Source organism: Corvus hawaiiensis, chromosome 3, assembly GCF_020740725.1.
Source record: "Corvus hawaiiensis isolate bCorHaw1 chromosome 3, bCorHaw1.pri.cur, whole genome shotgun sequence".
Lineage (NCBI taxonomy): Eukaryota > Metazoa > Chordata > Aves > Passeriformes > Corvidae > Corvus > Corvus hawaiiensis.
The window spans coordinates 6,205,101-6,225,902 of record NC_063215.1 but is presented as its reverse complement, the minus strand read 5'-3'; the positions used below and the strand labels follow the sequence as shown (position 1 = coordinate 6,225,902).

At 41.4% G+C, this 20,802-nt stretch overlaps 2 protein-coding genes across 6 annotated transcripts in view; one reads left to right on the top strand and one right to left on the bottom strand.

Moving 5' to 3' along the window:
- The window catches only part of ADGRF5 (adhesion G protein-coupled receptor F5), a 42,219-nt gene extending 38,102 nt beyond the window's left edge, over positions 1 to 4,117 (top strand). For 4 of the 5 annotated variants that reach the window (XM_048298690.1, XM_048298686.1, XM_048298687.1 and 1 more), the window contains 2 exons: positions 1,846 to 1,930; positions 2,756 to 4,117. In XM_048298690.1, the coding sequence (XP_048154647.1) occupies positions 1,846 to 1,930; positions 2,756 to 2,835 (165 nt within the window). In that variant the 3' untranslated portion in view covers positions 2,836 to 4,117. Of the gene's footprint in view, positions 1 to 511; positions 1,808 to 1,845; positions 1,931 to 2,755 lie in introns of those variants that run through there. The other variant, XM_048298688.1, reaches the window with a different exon arrangement.
- Positions 4,118 to 7,078: 2,961 nt separating this feature from the next.
- MEP1A (meprin A subunit alpha) lies at positions 7,079 to 20,142 on the bottom strand. The gene is made up of 14 exons (XM_048298691.1): positions 20,060 to 20,142; positions 19,956 to 19,980; positions 19,811 to 19,858; positions 19,098 to 19,138; positions 18,913 to 18,991; positions 18,484 to 18,601; positions 17,126 to 17,301; positions 15,296 to 15,517; positions 14,220 to 14,369; positions 11,411 to 11,626; positions 10,081 to 10,539; positions 8,519 to 8,689; positions 7,724 to 7,931; positions 7,079 to 7,356 (listed from the first exon to the last, which is right to left on the bottom strand). Exons 1-14 carry the CDS (start codon positions 20,126 to 20,128, stop codon positions 7,209 to 7,211), a joined length of 2,130 nt encoding a protein of 709 aa, XP_048154648.1. The 5' UTR covers positions 20,129 to 20,142; the 3' UTR covers positions 7,079 to 7,208.
- Positions 20,143 to 20,802: the final 660 nt, after the last annotated feature.

The following is a 20,802-nucleotide window of genomic DNA, read 5'->3' as shown; positions in this document are numbered from 1 at the left end:
AATGTATTTCAGTTACTACTGAGTAGTCTAACGTTCTCCAGTGCACTTTATATTCTGCATTATTTATTAGAACAAGTCAGAGAAGACACTAACAACATAAATATGATATATCCCCTTTTTCAAAGTTCATTATTTCAACTGTAATTGGTAAAAAAATGAGAAGGAGGTTAGTGAACATTTGCTTTAAATTCCACAAAAAATAAACTAGAAAATATAACTGATACTTTTAGTTAGAAAACAGAAAATTTCTTTGGCACTATTATTTATTCACAACCTCAGAGAAATGCAATGGAGGCCTCTCAAGGAATTATTATTTCAACTTATATTTCTGCATTTATAACACCTTCCCAAAAAATGCCAGGATGTGTAAGAACCTTAGAATGGTTTGGGTTGCAAGGGACCTTTAAGATCTAGTACCAACACCCACCTCCCCTTCTTCCTGAGCTGCCAGTGGTGCTGGCATCACCCTTATATGGCAATAAAGCTTGATTTTATGTTGGTATCTGAACAGAGTTTATTCAGAAGAGCCTGTACAGGTGTTGCTAAAGAACTAGGAAGCCGAGACTTAAAAGCAAGGATAATTAAGAAGATGAGAACATAGGCTCAAAGGAATTAAGGAGTCCCTTAGACTTGAACTGTCAGTTCAGAAGAGCAGCATTGGATCAAATCACTCCAGTTTCCACAGGAATTGCTGAAGCTGGAATGTACCCTCAGGGATCATCTTGCACCACACTCCCATCAGAGCATGGCCAGCTAGAGCTCAGAGCTGTGTCCAGTTGGGGTTTGAGTAGCTCCAAGAATGGATACAACACAATCTCTATGTGCAGCCTTTTCCTGTGTTTGACCACCTTCACAGTGAAAAAGTTTCATCTTAAGTGGGATTTCCTGTATTTCTATTTGTTCTCAATGCTTCTTGTCCTTCCACTGGGCACCAAGGAGAAAAGTCTGGCTCTGGCTTTACTCTGTCCTGGTCAGATAGACCCCAGCATGTCCTGGCATTTGATTTGTTCCTCCCCAGGGACAGGAGGACTTGGCACTTCCCTTTGCCAAACTTCATAAGATTCCATTTCTCCAGCCTGCTGAGGTCTGAGAATGAGCAAATAAAGCAATATCAAAGTCTTTCATTAAGCTTTTTATTTGTGATTCATTTACCTTCTTTCTCTACCACCTTATGATATAGATGACAATACACAACACTGCCTAATTACCCCCACCAGGGTACAACTAACAAATGAAGAAGGACTGAACAGAAAAAGATGTGTTTTCCATACCTTTTTTTAACACATCTTTGGAAGAATCCCGTTAAATTCTCAAACCACTCCAGAACTGAAAAAACCCTTCATTTTAGCAGCAGTAGGTGCCTTCCTTCCTTTGCATCTGGACTGCAGAGAGTTGTGTTCCAATGCCCTCTACCGTGCCAAATGAAACTTGCCTCGGATTATCTCAGGCTGCTGGCCGTCAAGAACAATCCCCATTCACATAAAATCTTAGCTTTTCTGGCTACCTTAATGGCCGTACTGCCACAGATAAGAGACCAGGACCCGTTACTGCCTGTTAGAACAGACTGGAGCCTAAGCCATCTTCCCTGGCCAACAGTTAGAGACAAGCAATTTGTGCCATGTAGTTTCTTTTAAAGTTGATCTCCTTCATCACCACCATAAACATGCAAATGTGTGAACATTTGTGAGGTATCGTGTGATACCTCACGAACATCTGACTTGGCCTTCTGTGGATTGTTTCCTCATACTACTGAAACAAAGTTTATTGGAACCTTTTTGTTTTTTCTCCCTAAATTGGGGCTACAAAGAAAGTTCTTTTGACAAAAAGCAATTTTCTCTCTTATAGTCATCCTCCCTGATCCTGGTGACGCCAATGCTTGCTATGAGCTACCCATTTTCAAGAACCTTTAACAACTTATGTGGGAAAACAGGTATGTGACACTAGATCTCCCTTACTGAAGCACAAACAAGGTTTTGCCTTCATTCTTGCTCTCAGAGTCTGTCTGTCCTGATATCCATCAATTTGTCTCTCCATGCATCCACAGATGGTTTTTAATCTTCTAATGCAAAGGAACTGCAATGAGTCTAATTGTAGCCTAATCCTAGCAGCACAATTGTCTATCTCTAAAACAATTATTGGATGTTTCACCAATTCTAAACCCCACTAACTGAGCTTTGTTTTGAGCTTAATGGCACAGTTCATCCATTATTCATGTACTCTTCACCACCTTGGAGCTGTATTTCTTCAAAGGTTCTCTAGCTGTCATTTTGTGAACGTCACCATTTCAGTTAAGACTTCCTCTTGCAAAAAGCATTTCTGGAAATAACATTTAATTTCTAAGTGTCCAATCTTTGTATCTAAACATTGTTCAGAGAAGATAGTGACACTTGGGTCTTAGTTTAGGCCCTCGTGGCCACAAGAGGGAGGGTGCTGGGATTCATCTCAGGAGCTTGTGGATGTGTTGTGTTCTGGATGTGTGCCCATACTCCAGGAGAAGCACTAAGTGCCTTCATTTGTGTGAGAAAATCATTGCCCTGTGGCACAATTGGCTGTTCAAGCTGACACATCCTGGCTGTGTCACCAAACACAGAGAGTTCTGTGGTTGCTGGTATTGCTATAATCCAGGTAGTGCCAGAGCTGCAGGGCAAGGCAGAGCCACCTCAGCCACCAGCACAGGTGTGACTGTCCTTACTTTGCAGTGCCAGCATGTTCCAGACTCTCTGGCCTTGTCTAACCCCTGTGCTTTGTTTTGCAGGAAAATACAGAGTATCTTCTTCAGAGCCATCCACTTCTTCCACTGAAAATACTTCCAAGGCATATTCCTTGCTTAACTGAAGCACTACCATTGCTAAATTGTGTGAGTCTGAAAGGACCTCTTCCAAGACACACACAAAAAGTACCTGGGAGTCACCAGGAAGCAGACTGCTTCGTTTTGACTGAACTGTGCCTTGGTGCATTCTTCTGGAATAATCATTTCTGGTTAATGTGTAAGGCAGGGAAGCTGAGAGGTGGAATTTCACAAGGTCTGCCAATCCCAGAAGAGATGACGAGGATTTGAAGGCCTTCAAGTGCAAGAAAGGACCGAGAAAGGGAGTGAAGAATTCTCAGCCCTCAAGTGGGTGCTTAGCACTATGCAGTACTGAGCCATGAATTGCAGTGCTTCACACAGTTGTTGTCCAGCAGATTTGGTATTTCTCCTATCAACTCTGTGAGTGATCCCAAAGGCCTGTGTAGATACACAAGTACCTCACAGCTTCTCTCCTGCCCTCATATTAGAGTCTAGAAAGGCCATAGTAGTCTCCACTTTCTATTTAAGACTTTCTGGAACCAAAAATTTCTAAATGAGAAGGTCCATTTCAGATCTTCACTTTTGACTTACATAAAATGAAGACCATGATGATTCCTCCGTGGTCTTCTTTCAGATGGAAAGACTGAAAGCTCCATGTGGCACTTTTTTGAAGAAAAGGAAGCTTTATGCCCTTAACAACATTTTTCTTTCCCTTGATATCTAATGTGGTAAGACAGAGATGGTTTCTGCTGTCTGCCACAGAGGGGACTGCATTTATTTAATGCATAGTAGTGTTCAGAATACAAGGAGTGCCTTGTGTAAAGTCTGTATGTTTGGGTCTTCTCTCAGAGGAGAAACACACTTGGAGGACTCAGAGAATAAACTCTGTAGTGAATATAAATCACCACATGACAGGCAGGATGAATGGTTTTATATAAATTATTGCTCTAACACTACATTTGTGGAACCAGTTATTTCAAGGCTGTACACCTTTAAAGGAGGGATTCCTGTCTTGAGAAGAACCTGAAAAGTATTTATAATGCACACAAATGTTACAAAATTTAATGTACAATATAGTAGATGGAATCATGAAGATTTAGATTTGAGGCCAATATCAAATACTGCAGTCAGATGGTACAGCCCCATTTGATTGTCAGGGAATCAGGCCTGTGTTCGCCAATGGTGAACCTGTTCCTGGAACTTTGGAGTGAATCAGGATGAGAAACTGTTCCCTACAGTTAGAAGCACTTATGATGGTTTGGTATGGGCAAGGTGGGGATGACTGAAGACAATAATCAAGCATCAATTAAATATGGTATTTATATGAAAGCAATTGGGTTTTTCTTCAAGATGTAGATATAATGCTAGAACTAGAACACACTTCAAGATGAAAATCCAGAATGCCTTTGAACTGCATGCCCAGTGGAAACTTGAAAATCCCACCTTCACGCATTATTTCAATCAAATCTTGTTTTTGTGCAGCCATTTGGTTTAACTCACTCTGGAAATAGTGTGTGCAATAATGAACATCCTCTCCTGCTGAGTGAGAACAGGCTTTACATGGACTGTAAAGTATAAGTGCCTGCACAGTCCCAGTTCCACCACACCGTGTCCCTGCAGGCATTTCATCCCTGAGGTTTCACCACACTTCTCAGTTTAGCTGAGCCTGGCTCTTGACTGCCTGTGCATGAGAAATCAGGATGTGATACCAAGGTGCCTGGCACCAAAGGGCCATCTTTGGGGGATCTTCAAAGGCAAAGTCCTTGCCAGCATAACGAAAGCCATGACAATTCACCAACGAGAAGCAGCTGAGAAATTACCTGTGCCAGTCTAAAGACTTGGGGTCAAGCTTCACTTGAATACAGACACAGATAAAGATAAAATGGGAGAGAAGAAAAGGGGGGAATACTGAATGGGACAAGAAGGGGAAACACATAGCAACAAATGTCCTGTACCCCTTCCCCCCACTCTCAGCAGCAAGAACCAAGTCTTTGTCATAGGCAGTGTGAGCAGTGGGCTCACTAATAGTTTTCTCCCTTCATGAGTCTGGTATTTTGGGTTGTTACCCCGATTCTTCCCTTTACTCTGACCCAACTCCCTTTATTCATCTTCCCTTCTTGAAGTAAAGGCTGTCACAGGGCTCATTTCCTGATGATTCCTGTCACTCATGTACCTCCCTTCCCTGGACAGCTGTCCCTCTGCCATGGCTGTGGCCCTGCCTGGACTATAAATAAACCAGTGTGGGGATCAAATAGAAGTTGCAGGGCTTTTTCCATTTGCAGCTTGGCTGGAGTAATCCCTCTAAACAATGGTTTCAGGAGAAGGTCCTGGTTGACCCTGGTTCAGCACTGCTGCATGCATTGCCCAAATCATTGAGCCCATGTTGTCCCCAGGGTCAGGTGAGCCAGGGTAGCCAAGAAGGAGCCTGTCCACAGCTGTCCCTGAAAGGGATGGCCACCAGCCCTCACTGAAACTCCTGTGTGACTGCAGGTCTGCACCTGCCAGCCATGCTGCAAAAGATGAGGTGTCTTGTTAACAACAAAGAAAATATCTGCCCAGCAGAACCATCTAGTTCCAGTCCCAGCCTTGGACAAGGAAACAACCATACAAGAGTTGCCCTGCTGTGATGCTCTGAAGGGAGCCAGACCATCAAACAGGGCCCAAATGCACCCAGGACCACTTGGTGGGACATCCCCCGTGTCTGGAAGCCACGACAGGTTCTCCTGGCAGAGAAGAGTCAGTGTGTGGTTTGGCAGAGTGGAGACTTGGGCTCTGTCTACACGAGCAAACAGAACGTTGGAGCCTACACATGTGTTTGGAGTGCATGGTGACAACTTACATTCTTATTCTTGGTGTCCACCAAAATCATGTGCAGGGTAGCACTTGGCTGGGGTTTGCCGGGATCCTCCCTGCCTTAGTTTCTATCTCACACATTCACGAGAAAGCTGCACCATGTAATTTTATTCAACTTTATGGATCTCCTGTCTTTCATTGCATAACCCTGAGTGATTTATGAGGTTGTCAACTTGGGTGGGAAACTCACTTGATCCAAGGGGGAAACCTCTAATCCAGATAGCAGCAAGTAATCAGATCTGTAATTCCCTATCACCTGTGAGATCCAGGCAGTCAGGTGTGTTGCAGGAAAAGCTGATATAAGTGTTTGTTTTGATTTTATTCCAAAGGCAAAGAATAATAGGGACAGAGTATTAACTTGGTGATAATGCCTTAATTAAATGGATGGTTTGTCCCTACAGGACTGCCGTGATCAGCAGAATGGATCTAAGTAGGAATCAGCTCCCTGTGTACAACCTACTGCCATAAGAGTGCATTTTCCCTTGGCTGCCATCCCTTGTACCTGATAAGTACAAGGGCAGCATCACCTTCTGTGATTATTTACCATTTGTATTCTGAACTCCTGCAGAGACAAAGAAACTGCTTTCCCAGGAAACCTGGATATCAGAGCTTCAAGTGTGGAAACTGTTAGAGCCCTTGAAAGCAGAGATCTTAGGACATATAGATGAATTTCTTTCTGATATCTGCAGTTAAGTTCAAGGATGTCAACACCTTATCCAGCACACTGTAGTACCACAGACCCAGTCTTCATCTTCACACACTCCTCGACTTGTGAGATTATGGTTTCCAAAGACATGTGAACTTAATGGCAACATGAGAGATTCTACCCTATGATAATTGATACTCTGCTCCAATTCCATCCAGAGCCTGTTGAAATTATGGGAGTTTTATAGTTGCTTTAAAAACCCCCTTCATTAGGCTCAGAGAATAGCTGTACACTTGAGTCTTTGAAAACCTTATGTGATGAAACCCTCTAGAAAGACAGCTAACTTTAATGTGGATGTATTTCCCTGCTAGAGCACTGGCCAAAACCATGGAATAGTAGTTTATGAAATCTGTGTAATAGCTAATTAGTGTAAGAAAACCAGCACAGCCCCAGGGAAAGTGAGTGATGATGTACTGACTTATATAAATATCTGTACCCTTTAGAATTCTTGAGCAATTTTTGTAGGAACATTTCCAGAATCTTAATACATGTGTTTTGGTTTGAGTTTTACTAGTGATTTGAGAGGTTTTGCCAGTTATTTAATCTGAGTTTGAACTGTGGCTGAGAGTAAATGCATAGGCTCTCAGCACTGCTGCTTGCTATGGGATGAAGAAACAAAACTTTCAAAAAACATACAAGAAAGGCAGTGTATGAATTTTCATCAGACAGAAGCTCTACATGACACACTTTAACTGCCACATCCCTCAGAAAAAAACAGACTGCTGCCAAGCTGTTGACAGAGCTTTTAATCCATATGATGACTGGTTTTCTACTATTTGTATTCATCATTTTTCACTGAAACCCGGTATCTTATGAACTATGGAAAAACAGCAGGCTGAGATTTGTCCCCCCTGCAGTTTTTTATCTTCTAGCCATCATGGAAATGAGGATGATAGATAAGACAATAGTTCCAGCAATTCCACCAATCACCATTCCCAGGATGTTCCCGTGGACCTGCCTTGACTGACATCTCTCACCTGTGAAGAAGAAGGCTTGTCCTGATGGGCACCTGGGAAAACAAAGCACAGGTTCAGTGGATCAGCAGCCTTGTCATGCCCTCACCCCAAGCTCCTCACATTCATTATCCCAGATGAGCTGTTCCCATTGGAGGGATTCACATCACAATGTTCCCACCTTGTGTGGAGGCTATTTACACACCCTGGCAGCACCACAGAATGGGGCTTCTTTGCGTTATGCAAAGAAACCTGCCCTCCTGGCTGCTGGTAGGAACCAGTCACTGTGCTAAAGTGTTTTGTTTCTACCTTTCCTTGAAGACCTGGTGGCTTAGACCTCTGAGATCTGTAGCTCTGAATACTTTTTTAGCTGCATTGCTTGAAGAAGAAGGCCAGGGCAAGGAGGGAGGAGGTTTGTGGTACCTGCAGCTTGCTTTTCTGTTCACATTCACACAGACTCCATCATTCTGACAAGGGTTTGGGTCACATGGGTCTGGCAGATAAGGCAGCTGGTCTTGGACAGGCTCCATGTCATGGGCTGCTCTCTTCTGCCTTTCAAGAACAAGGCCTTCCGTGAGGGCAGATTGCACACGTTGAACAGGAACTTCAGTTTTATTGAGGTGAATTATATCTTTTAAAAAAAGGAAAAAGACATCAGAATCAGTGAGTGATACTATGCGTAGTGTGCCTCATATCAGGGGCTCACAGGGTGCTTTGTGGACCAGAGGGTGCTCCTTGTCCATTTTCCCTTCACAGAGCTCTTGCTGTACCACAACAAGTTCTGTGTATTTAAAGCACAAGACAGAAAATAAGACTGAAATTACAGAAACAAGTTAGGTAAATCTGTGATGTTCTGTACTTTGAAAAATTATGCCAAGTGAGGCCATCCTACTTGGAAATAAACACAGTGGGGATAGCCTTTAGTATGTTCAGTGCTTAGAAATGGACATAGCTACTGGTCAGGGTGCCTAAGGGTGTCTAAGAAGTTAGCATTTCAAAACTCACTGCCATTTAGATCCCCCTGAATTCACAATCACTTTAGTCAACCTCACCCACCTGACACTAGGTAACAGAAATGCTTTTTAAAGCATTAATCAACTTTTTAAAGTTGATTCCCAGTAGAAGAGATGTTGGAGACAGGTGGCAAGAGTTATTTGAATGTATGAAAATAGAAAGAATCACCTATTTTGTAAGGAGAATCAGGAAAAGGGTCCTTACCATTAAATTCTGCAAAAATAATCAGGTCATCATTTTTCAGGAAGCTTCTCCGTCTCATCTGTCTGTGGGATATGAAGTTACTCCACCCCCAGGCTACACTTCTGTTGCAATTGCACGACTCATCATATCTTCCAGCAATTGATGGTTTATCCCATATTATAGCTCCATTATCTGCAAAGAGAAAATGAGCACCACAATGTCGTGCAGCTCAAAGTACTACATGACTGCTTTCTGCATTACAGTGTTAAAGGGGATTTATGCTGTAAAATCAAGTTTAGACCTGAAATACCCAAACAAATCCCAGAGGACTGACCAACTAAAGGTTCCAGGTGATCTTCAGGTATGGTCTGCGTGAGGATTCTTAGTCTATGTGAGACCACTGAAATTCCACAACTCCTCTTTCATTGAGAACTAACCAAACACAAATTGCCTCCTCATTGTCACCAGCTAAGAGTTTCCTCCTGAGTAAGGATGCTCCCCCACCAGTTTGCAAGTACCTATGGGTTAGAATTTAGCAGATTTTGGTCATTCCTATGATTTTATTGAACATATTCATACTTAGAGTTTAAAAGCTCCTACTGAAAAAGTATGTACTTAACTTCCACTAGAAAAAGTAGAAAGTGATGAAGATTCATGTATAGTACTTTATTCTGTAACAGACTCCATTTGTCCTATAATTATTTCTGTCATAGAATCAGAGAATAGTTTGGATTGGAAGGGACCTTAAAGATCATCTCATTCCAACCCCTGCCATGGGCAGGGACACCTTCCACTAGACAAGGTTGCTCCAAGCCCCATCCAGCCTGGCCTTGGACACTTCCAAGGATGGGACATCCACATTTTCTCTGGGCAGCTGGTTCCAGTGCCCAGCCATCCTCACAGAAAAGAATTTCTTCCTAATATCTATTCTAAACCTACTCTCTTTCAGTTTGAAGACAATTCCCTTTTGTCCCGGCACTCCATGCTTTTGTAAATTGTCTCTCTCCATTTTTCCTGCAGGCTCCCTTCAGGTACTGGAAGGCCAAATTAGGTCACCCTGATTGTTCAGCCTTCTCTTCTCCAGGCTGAACGATTTTGAATTAACACATCCATGAGAAAGGGTGAATGTTGTGCTTTCAGACCATGTAGGTTGAGGTTCACTGAGTATGTTGAAGTTGACTGAACCTCCAAAGTGCAGGTTCAAATTTTTGTTGCTTTACTAACAGAATACTGCACCCTGCTGGCATTCCACCAACCTGTGATGATATGTCACCTATCACAATGGACAATCCACAGGTAGAATGGGAATTTCCTGCTCTCAGGAGAATTCTACATTTAGAATCATACTCAGATATCCCAGGGGTTGTTCATAATAACACCAACCTTGTATGTGTCACTTTTCATGTTATACAATCTTCCACAGGCAGGAATTCTGAGTCACACACTGGCAAGTTGTACACAGGAAAGTTTCCCAAACTGGGAAATATGTCCAAAGTTTCTCAGCTCTGAGTCCTACACTCAGTTCTCTTACTCTGATTCCTTGGCTCTCGCTGCCAACATTCCTCCAGGCAGGCACCTCTTACCTGAGTTAATGTGGTCTTTGCTTGTGGTGAAGCTTTTGCTCGAGGACATCCTTTTCAGGACATCGGGGTCCTGATCCAGCACGGTGAGCGTGGCCTGTCGGTTCAGAGCTGGCCACTCCAGAACTGCGTCGTTCTCTCCACTGCACAGGTGGAAGGCAACACGAGCGTAGCTGCTGTTCTGGTAGTTCGGCAACACGCTGATGCCAAATCCATAACCCTCAGGGCTGTAAAAACGGGGGCTTTCAATAACACTGATGGATGAGTTCTCAAGGATTTTGCTGAAGTTGTGAATGACCCACACAGCTGTGGGACAGGGGGTCTCTGTCAGAGTGACATCATCAATAGCAATCCCACCCGATGAAGAGCTGGGGTTGCCCTTCAGTCCTTGGAAGAGGTAACGGAACTTCTTCTGAGCGTTCAGGGTTACGTGGGCAATTTTCCAGTTGGAGTCACTGTCCGCTGTGATAAAAGGAAAGCAAAACATTGCTATCAGTGTGATTAGAGATATTATGAAGCAACTTGCCCCTAACCATCCATCCCAGCTGCACTTTTAGACAACTGGACCTCTCACAGAGTCCTGAAGGGCAGAGATCTTAAGTTGATGTTGTTACTATAATATATCCACACTGTTTTGTTATCTAAATGCTTTGGAGATGTTGTACAAGGAACTCTTCACACATTAGGGAATGACAGTCTCTACTAGAAAGGGCAACATGCTAAGAGCTAAGACAAAAAGGAGGGTGGGAATCAAGTGTTAGAATTAGTTTTTTCTAACACTTTTCCAGGGAATCATCCCTTCCTGCAAGCTGCTGCAGCCTGATGTAGGCAGATTATGATAGGTCTTGTGCTTTGACAACATAAAACACATGGAGCCTCAGTGGCTGAGTTTGTCCTATTTAGCAAATCACCTAAAGGGGAATCCAGTTCACATTTCCAAAACTGCATATGTTTTTATATTTCCAACTATCTAAAATTCAGTCTGCAGTATTGACTGCAGAGGAGCACAGGTATTTACATCTGAACAGCACACTCTTAGATCATATAACAGCCAGTGGAGACAGTCAGTTGGTCTCAGCATGGCTTGGGGTCCCTCTTAATCACCAAGTGTAACATAGTTTTAGGTATGTTGTGACTTCTGCTGTGAAGCACCAAATTTACAATATTACAACCCACAGTTCCTCATGTAATACCAAAATTCTTAGCTGTATTGCAATGTATTCTGGCAACTTCGGGAAAATCTTTTGGTTTCTGAGACAGTCTTCTGCATTCATGGGAACAGTAAGACAACTCCTCCCCTCTACCCAAATATTCATCTTATTTCCACAATTACCTTGAAAGGTTTGAATTTTCCTCATCTTGCGGATGTTCCCAGTGCCATCATCCTCTTTAAGCCAGATGATCAGCTTGTCAGAAGGGCTTCCTGTGGTCCTATAGAAGAACTGGAGGCACTGCTGAGTTCTCTTTGGATAAAGGATTCTGGACTCTAGGATTGCCACCTCATCTGCCTGGCCAGAGCTGGTGCTGAAGAACATGAAGTAGCCAGCATCTGGGAAGAAAGGGTAGACTGTCACTCCCTGTTTACACATTTCCTGCAAAGCTGCATAGTGTAAATTCATGATTTCAACTGCACTTTTTTAGTAAGCAGAAGAGTAGTACTTAATGTGAATAGTAAAGGAAATAGCATGTGATAACCATCCAAGACAGACTGGGATAAAAACAGGAGTAGTAGTTCAGCACATACATGGAACTCACTGCTGTCAGCTCCTGTCAGTTTTGCATTAGTTGCTCTAATTGGAAATTGGATTCCTCAGGAATGTCAGAGATATATGAAACAGAGGATTCAGTGCTGACCACAAGCAATTAGTAGATACATTTTTAAATTTGATTTATACTGAAGATAATCTAAAAATGAGATCTTAGAGATCACATGCTATATTGCCTTGTAAAGAGTTAGATAATTTCTTATCAGCAATAAAGATGATAAAAAGGGGTTGGACACAAATCTAGCACTGTCCTGACCTTGAACATGCAGAAGGTCTTTTTAAACAGCTTTCCCAAACACTTCAAAACTCAATTACTCATCTTAAGAAAATTATTTAAGAATTCCTGCTCCTCTAGTTTAATTGTCCATTAACATTTTTGAAGTGTTCTTTACTTTAGTTTTGAAGTGTCTACTTTTATCCTTATATTTACAAGGATTCACCATTTGCACACATCATATCTTGGTATCACATGAAGTTGTCATGTCTTATCTGTATGGTATTGTGTCGCTTTTTAGTTATTCAATTTAGTCAAAGATTAAATTAATAAGTTAAATTTTTTTAGCTGTTGTGTGAAAGTGCCATGGACTCCTGTCCAAGATAACATATCGTAGAATCACAGACTGGTTTAGGTTGGAAAGAACCTTAAAGATCATGTTGTTCCAACAGTTACACCTGCATAAAGGCAGTGCAGCTTCCTGCATGGTTAGTGAAGGGTTTTGAGCTGTTTATTAGGTTCTCTCTAATCTGTCAGGGGAAGGATCTCCATTCCCTTCCACATGGTAGCAATGTTTTGAACTCATGTCCACAGAAGCCTTGCTAGAGATTGCTCTATGCAATGTATGACACTTGACCATCAGCTAAACTTATTTTAAATGTGAGTGTATTAAATCCAAGTATGATCACAAGTGAGAAGCAGCGCTGTGAGCCTGTTGTTGAAATTGTTGTAGTAACAAACCCCCAAATGATCTAGACTACGTGTCCTTTTTGATAAGAAAGTCAAAGGCAACAATAAGTATCCATGGCAATTAGAATATGGCCCTGGCAGACTTCAGCAGACCCCCTAAATGTTAAGCTGTACTTTCCCTCCTTCCGTTTAGCCAGCAGTAAGTCAAAAACCCAGAATACCAAAGCTGTCTGGGCAAAATAGGATCCATCTATGTGAGAAACTTAAAATTTGCCCCCACTTGAGATGATTCTGATTGCAGAACCACTTCTCAAAAAACATCAAAATTCCTGATAGTGTCAATGACCCTTTGGAGGTGCCAAAAGGACAGACACTCCCTACTCATGCAATTCATTTCTACTTTGGAGATCCTCAGAGGCACCCACCCCTCTCCATTAACTCTTCAAATAACATTGATACTTATTTTGTACTGAGTCACTGGATTTTAAAGCCTAAGTGCACATTAAGTGCTCAGTTCAGGCAGACTGGATTTTACCTGATAAACAACTCATTTAAATTATTTTCTCCAGTTACAATTGTACTGTATGGGGTGAGAGAGAGGAGAGAAAGAATTAAGAATCAGCTGAGGGTTAGAAACATGTATTTCTAGAAAATATCAGGTGGTTTTCTTGAGTTATATTGTATTCTTGGGCCTGATCCACAACTACCAGCATTATAAAAGGTTGGAGATCTGTTCTTTCCAGTGGGTGGGTCACTTGAGGGGAATAAGCTACTCCAGAGTACAGCAAGTCAAAGAGTTACAAAGGACAAGTGAATGTGCTTTAGGTCAGGATTCCTTCCCCCTGTACTGAGGCAAAATTTACCACAGAAGTCACTTTTATCTTGAAAGTGTGTTGTAGTTTATCCTGTCTAAACAATGAGAAATTAGGCTCTTGCTTTTCAGAACTGCTGGTTGGGACTTCATCTTTATTCTCAGCTGTAAACTAGCACCCTGTGACTGTGACTGGGGCTCACTGCTCTGTTTTTGAGAATGTCTTCCTTTGAAAAATGATGAAATTACCACATGAAAATAAAAAGTATCCCTGAACTCCTATCATAAAATCTTTGCAACTTTCTTCTACTTCCAGAACTAGAACTCCACAAGCTTAACTTCCCATTTGCATTGCAAATACAACATTTATGAGTGGCTACAAGTGCTGTTTGATTCTTATCATGAGGTAACATAACTCTTATACAGACTTTGGAAGTTGAAGTAAATAATTTCCCAGGTTATATTTAAAAGACCCCTAGTTAAGATTGTTCTTTGTCCCCCTTGATCTTGCTAGTGTGGACAACATTCCACTAAACTGAAAAAGTTTAGTGAGAGTGGGAGTGCAAGCACTGTAGAGTCTTTAACAACTTCTCTAAACCTGTCATTGTAATCAGCCCTGGAGAAAACCCAGCTCAGAAAGTGTCCCATTCCTTTGTTTTACCTCTGCAGCGCCCAGAAAGTGTGTGGTCCTCCTGCCCCGTCACACTGCTCTGTTGGTGGACCCAGTTCTGGTCATGGTTGGTGCCCTGGATCATACCACAGATGTTCTCAAACTCAAAAGAACACTGGTCCAAAAAGGTGTGAGTTGAAGCTGAAAAAAAATACACACATGGTCATCTCAGAGTAGTAGCTCATTAAAATTTCTGCTCTAATTTTGGTGGGGTTTGTTTACAGCAGTATAACCATCCTGTAGAGAAGACAACCCTCACGCTAGGGGATGTGAGCCCAATGACTCAGAGGAGGAAACGTTGGATTCCTGGAGGGATTCCCTGGATAAAGACAACCACCTTTGACCTCTTTGGAGAAGGTTAAAGAGCCCCACGTGGCAGTGACTGTCTTTGTGCCTGTTTGCCAGCCTTGGTGTATGTAACCATTCCTCAGCTGAAGTTATTGTTCTTCACAGCAGTTCCCTGATTGATAAACTTGAGCTCTGTCCTTCCACTCTAAGCAAAGTCCACCCTGTTACCTTAAGCTGGTTCAGCTGAGTTTGCCTGCAAGGTGATGCTTCTGCTGGCAGCACTGAGGGGACAATAACTTTTCAGTAACAACCATGATCAGTGATACCATCTTCAACCAGCTCAGCAAACACCTAGACAGTGCGGGATTCTAGAACTAGCCAATCTCAGGAGCAAAATAATCTGATTAAGACCAAATGTCAGTAAAAGAGGACAAAGTGCAGTTGCATTCACCTTAAAAAAGCACAACAAGGCTGCCCGCACACCACAGGCAGTACACAACCACAGGTCTGAACTCCTGGGAGCAGCATGGAAGAAAAAGTGTGAATGGTTTGACTTGCCTTGACTAATTTTTACAAAAATCATGAGAGTGAGAAGAGCTAAAAACGGATGAGAAGGGAATAAACTGTTTGTGTTTATCTGCACACCACACGTCCTGTCCCATACCTCCTGAAGCACATTTGAGAAGAGTTTTTGTTATTTTAGAGATGTAAGGAAGGTGGACCAGCCTGGCTCAAGTATAACCAAATAAATAGTTTGCCATGGTTAAATTCTGACTTACTGCAGTTGTACATGCGATTCAGTCTTTCCAGGTCAATGGCACTGAGGTCTAGACGTTGTCCAATTATGTCATCAAATGCTGGTATCTTTGCTGTAATTGTGGGGACACTTTCATTTTTGTTAAATGAAAGTGGTTCATAGTGCATCAATGATTCGTAGTCGTAGGGGGTGTTCAGATCAGTGATGTAGCTGTCATTGTACTTCACAAAATTGTGCTCTTTGCCTGGTAAAAGAACAGAAAAGTGCTTCATTTTTAGAGAAAATTGAAAGGAAATGGCATTAGCACATCCCCTTGGATACAGTTTTCTAAGGCACAAATTATATACCCAAAAGCAATTACTTCGCAACAAAATATTGAAACTTAGATTTGTGTTTGTCATTTGGACAACAAAGCAGTGCCTTTTGATTGCAGCTCTGTGCTCTCACAGGTGACTTCAGTAAATTCAAAAACAAATACCAATGAGCTGTAAAGAATGGTATATATAGGAGGTTAGATTACAATTAATAGGAATGGTTTAACAGTAATGATCCTGAAGGATTAAGGATTAATATACTCCATTCCAGAATCTGTGAACATTGATGCAAACATTTCCCAGGATATTAGATCATATATAGAGAAGGAGAGGTCCTGAAACTCATAAAGGAGATAAATATGACAACCCTGGAGTGTCTTCAGGTTCTGTTCTCCTTTAGGTAAAGAATGCCCTAGCAATCTCTGGGGGAAAAAAAGGTATTTTTACCCTAGATTTATAATATTGGTATTTCTACTGAAATGGCCCTTGGAAACACATTCCTCATGGTTTCTTGGTGAAGTAATTTGCCCTTAGAGAAAGTTTTTCATTATGAAGGTGTCTGCTAGGGCAAAGAGAGGGAGCCATTTCATAGGCTTTGGTATAAAAGTAAAAAGATCTTGCCAGCATTTCTGACTGCAAATAATGTTTTCAGAATATTTGGCATTCTTTTTCAAAGATAAAACATCACATGACTGTGCTGTTGGGTAATTACAGTTTCTCTGTATAACAACTGCCCTGCCCTTCTGCAAATCACAAAGGTCTTCAGTTCAAGGCTTGAGGTTATATAAGAGCTTGGAATTGTTTTCTTACAGATACTTGAATTGCACCTTTTATCAAAAATAAAATTTTAAAAAACCCTCCCCTAGCCACTCCTTTTCAAACAAATCATTGTTGTGTAAATACATAATCAGATCTCACAGAGGACTACAGAAGAAACTGCCTAGGGACCAGGGGGACTGTGAAGATTTTGCTGAAACTCATAAAGACACTGAATCTGATAATACTAAACCTGAAAGCAAAAACCTACAGAGACACGCTGGGCAGGAGAGAAATATTTCATATTTCCCATCTGATCTAATAATTTTGAGGTTTTTTTCATGGCAAAGTGAATATTTCCAGTTTCAGGAAAGCCTGAATCTCTGAATATAAAAACCTTTCAGATTTTGAAAGGATCTTTGCTTAAAGAAGAGCCACCTCAAATCTCACCATCTAAGTTTACAATTTGCATGACATGGTAAGAGGAAACAGATTCAGAGAGATGGGAAGTGATTTGTTTAAAATAAGAGAGCAGATCAATCCTGGAGCCAAGGGGAAATAAAAGTCCTGATTTCCAAGCAGGGCCTCTATCTTCTGGCCTTAGACAATCTCTGGCTTTTGACCAGAGAAGAGGTACCAAAATTTCTTGATTTACTGTGGTCTCAGGTGTGCCCTACTGTTTCTAAAATTCTATCTTTAGAAAGGTTTTAAAATCTAGAAGTGCAAATAGGATATTGACAAATCTGCACTTTGCAAATTCTAACTTGAATGTTAAAACCCACCTGCAATAATTTCGTCCCACCAGATATTCACGTAGTCATCCCGGTCCATCCTCGACTGCTCATGGTAAAATCCTAAAGCGTGCAGGATCTCATGTTCCACAATAGCTCTGTAGTCACACCTTGACCCAATTGAGAGGTTCTGTCCAGTCTGCAGGTCCCCCACCATGGACCAACACCTGAGAAGGAGGGAGAGCTTACTCCCTGTTCAGTAAAGTTTTCTTCTCTGTATTTAACTTCTCAATCTGCTCACTGGATTTAAAGTGCAATCATAAATGTTCTTAATATTAAAGGAGTCACATAAATCATTATTTAGATGCTGACCACATGCCTTAATTCTCTAAAAATATGCTACTCTGAAAGCAGACTTATCCCCAGAAACTATCACTTCATTACTTATCCTCTGTGTCAGAGAAGCTCACCCTGCATTTTTGAAAGCCACAGAAGTTTAGTCCTGCATCAGCTTCCATTTTGCCAAGAAACATAAAACATACATGGAAACAGTAAATTCATCAAAACAGGCTGAGCTTTTTTGCAATAACTTGGGCTAGAGAAAAACCTCAGGAGTATTTAGAATAGCAACATTTGGTCCTTTTTAAGAACAACCATGCCTTGCATTGGCCAGAGGTGTGAAAATACATTTCCAGTATTAAGATCTTCAACACTGACTTGTCAAAAATTATGGAGCTTGCAAACTTGTACGACAAGTGTCATAGGACACTCAAGGAAGAGCTGAAGGCAGAAACATGAACTTCTGGGAAAATAAGAAATATTCACAGCTGATATAGTGATAAGATTTTTGTGCTTTTCTTCACTTTCTTTCAAAACATACTTAGTTGTAGGAAATAACATAAATCCTTTCAGTTCTTAAAAACTTGAATTTCTGTGTATAACACCCTTTCAGATTTTGAGAGATTAGTCATTAAAGAAGAGCCATTCCAAACCAACAGATATATTACAATAAACTCTCTTTCCATCACTTTTTTTTTTTTTTTTGTCTGTCTTACAAAAATTTCCAAACTTGAATTCTAGCTATTCACATTCACTTTCCTGGTAAGTTAAAAGGATGTACGTGGGGCTCTTCACTGAAATGGAAAACAACCCTAGATGGAAAACTGGAAGCAGTTGATGAAAACTCAGAGATGCTGGGATTCACCTTCAGAGCTCATCCTGTAAATAACAGTCAGCAGAGGGAGGCAGCTGCTTGCAAGCTCTTTGTCTGAGAACGCAAAATGAGTTGTTTTCCTGGTGGCCTCTTTTTCTCTGCTGACAGCAAACCTTTAGACTGCTGAAGTCAAATGGAATGGGTTCCCAGCTGATTCTACATTGCAAAACTAAACAGAATTTGATATTACCCTTACCCATCTTGTTTGCTAAAAAAAATGTAGGTTCTTTCTCCTTCATATGGCTTGAAATCAACGCAGGACTTCAGGCGGAACATTTCAAATGCCTGGAGAATTACTCCTTTGGCATTCAGGTCTGGAAAACAAGGAAAGAACCTTTAATACACTGCAGTTTGTTCACCTTGGAGACGTAAGATATGTACAGATTCACACATGGAACCAAAGGAAAAATGATTGAAAAGAAATTATTGAATTTGATTAAGTTGTGGTTTGCTATGTTAGCTGTAGAAGGAAAATAATTTTGATATAAACAAGACTACAATAAGTAGTTATTAGTAACATTTTTAGTGTGAGAGAAACAGTTCTGGAAAAGGCAATTTTTTTATCACAGGGACTGCAGTACAAATAAGGATTGGAGATAAAATCTGAATAAAGTGTCTCCTTTACCTAGGTCATCACCCAGAATATAGGGAATAGGGAACTTCCATCTGTAGGTCTCATTTCTTAAGGCATTTCGCTGGTTTTTCTGAAAAGGGAATTAACAGCTGGTGATGCATCTACTGCAGGGAGCTAAGCTGATTTGTAGCAAAAATACAATTAGGACAAGCAACAGAAAGGTTTTAATTACTTACAGGGAGCAATATATCGCCCTGAAAGAGGTCCAGTCCAGCAGCTGAAATGCAATTTAATCAAGGATAGTGTCAATGAAACATCAAATGTATTTCATTTCATAAACCATATTGAACATACTTATACAAGGTTAATGTCCTTGGGCAGCTACAGAAAATAAGTAAGGACCAGCCTCTATACACTGAAATATAGGCAATAATAAAAGTAACAGCAGTTTCTAGTTTCTACTCAGTTTTACTTCTTGGCAATGTTTGCCTTTGTGGTGGCACTATTATCCATGGTCACCTTTGATAATCTCTGCTTGCTCTCTGGTAGTGACAAGAGTCACACAGTGGGACAGTGCTCAATAAACATCTAAGTTTTTTTCCATGCTTGTAAAACTTTATAAAAATCATATAGAGATGGGCAGAAAATGCTGGTGGGACTCCAGAGTCCTTCCAAATCATACAGTGTTTTTCTGCCTTAGCACCATGGGTCTGTGCAAATTTCAGAAAGGAAAGACATCTGCATCCCTTGTTTACACAGGGTTCCAGTCCTGGATAGATTCAGGTGTCACAGAGAGAGGAAGGTAATTCAGAGCTCACTTGATTATAATTCTCTTGAATTATATTCTCTCTCATGAGCTACCTGACCATCAGTCTCCTTTACAATACTGAAAATTCAGCATTATGCTCACAACTCTTCAGGCCTCATGAGAATTTAGGCATGAACTCACCCAAGTTGATCTGGGGAATGTCTTTGAATATCTCACCAGCTCCAGAATCTGCAAGACAGTCAAAACATACAGTGTTCGGATGTGGTGGCACACAGCAAGTAGAAGGAAATGCTTCAAAACTCAAACCAGCTCACACAGCACTTACCAGCTTCATTGGAGACACGTCCCACCTGGAAGAGAATGGAATACAACCAGTATAAGGTATGCCTCTAGACTGAGAGGAGCCTGTAGAAATCAGGTTTTACTTACAGAGACTGGAGAACCATAGACAGAACATAGAAGAAGTGTCAGGCAGAATGGGAAGATGCTGGAGCCCATTTTTGCAGTGGGAACAGAAGCTGGTCCCTCTTATCTCTGGCAATATATAGGGCATGTTGCTGAGCTTTCCATGGAGCATCAGCCAACCAGCATCAGACTTTCCACCTTTGAAGCATTATTATAACAGTCAGATTTCCCCCTGGATGGCACCTGATGGCATTGCTCTTATCAACTACCTAAGTCCACTTGGAGGAACATTGCAGAGAGGAATGTGGTAACTTCATGTCTTCAGTGCAGCTGGTGAAAGACCCACCCAGACTTCACATAACAGGTTCTCCATCTGGCCCAAAGTTGCTGACTCCTTCTCCTGTGTTTGTTATCTGTCAGCATTATGATCTTGACTGCACAGGAGAAAAGCCACACTCTCAAGCAGAATTATTCCAGGTTTATAGCAGTCCAGTGCCATTAGAATTTGGCCCAGTGCTGCTTTCAATTAATAATTAACATCACATTGTAAAGATTAGAAGTAAGAGAGGTATGATTATGAATGCCCTGACAGTGTTTTGCCTCAGCTGATCCCATCCCAGAACTGATGCTCCATGCACAACCTGCCACTCTCTGCCTCCAGAAGTGGTCACTTGTATCAGTAATCCTTGGCTTTCCAGTTTGATGCTCCTTTGTTTTCTGGTGGGTTTCAGAGATCACAAACTCTTGTCCTGCACCTTGCTGTCTTC

Coding starts and splice junctions, on each gene's coding strand:
- MEP1A (XM_048298691.1), bottom strand. CDS start 20,128: ATGGGCTCCAGCATCTTCCCATTCTGCCTGACACTTCTTCTATGTTCT. Junction 17,302..18,483: donor TTTTTTAGCAAACAAGATGG/GTAAGGGTAATA, acceptor CCTCCTTCTCAG/GTGTTGGTCCATGGTGGGGG. Junction 7,357..7,723: donor AACAGAAAAGCAAGCTGCAG/GTACCACAAACC, acceptor TTGTTTTCCCAG/GTGCCCATCAGGACAAGCCT.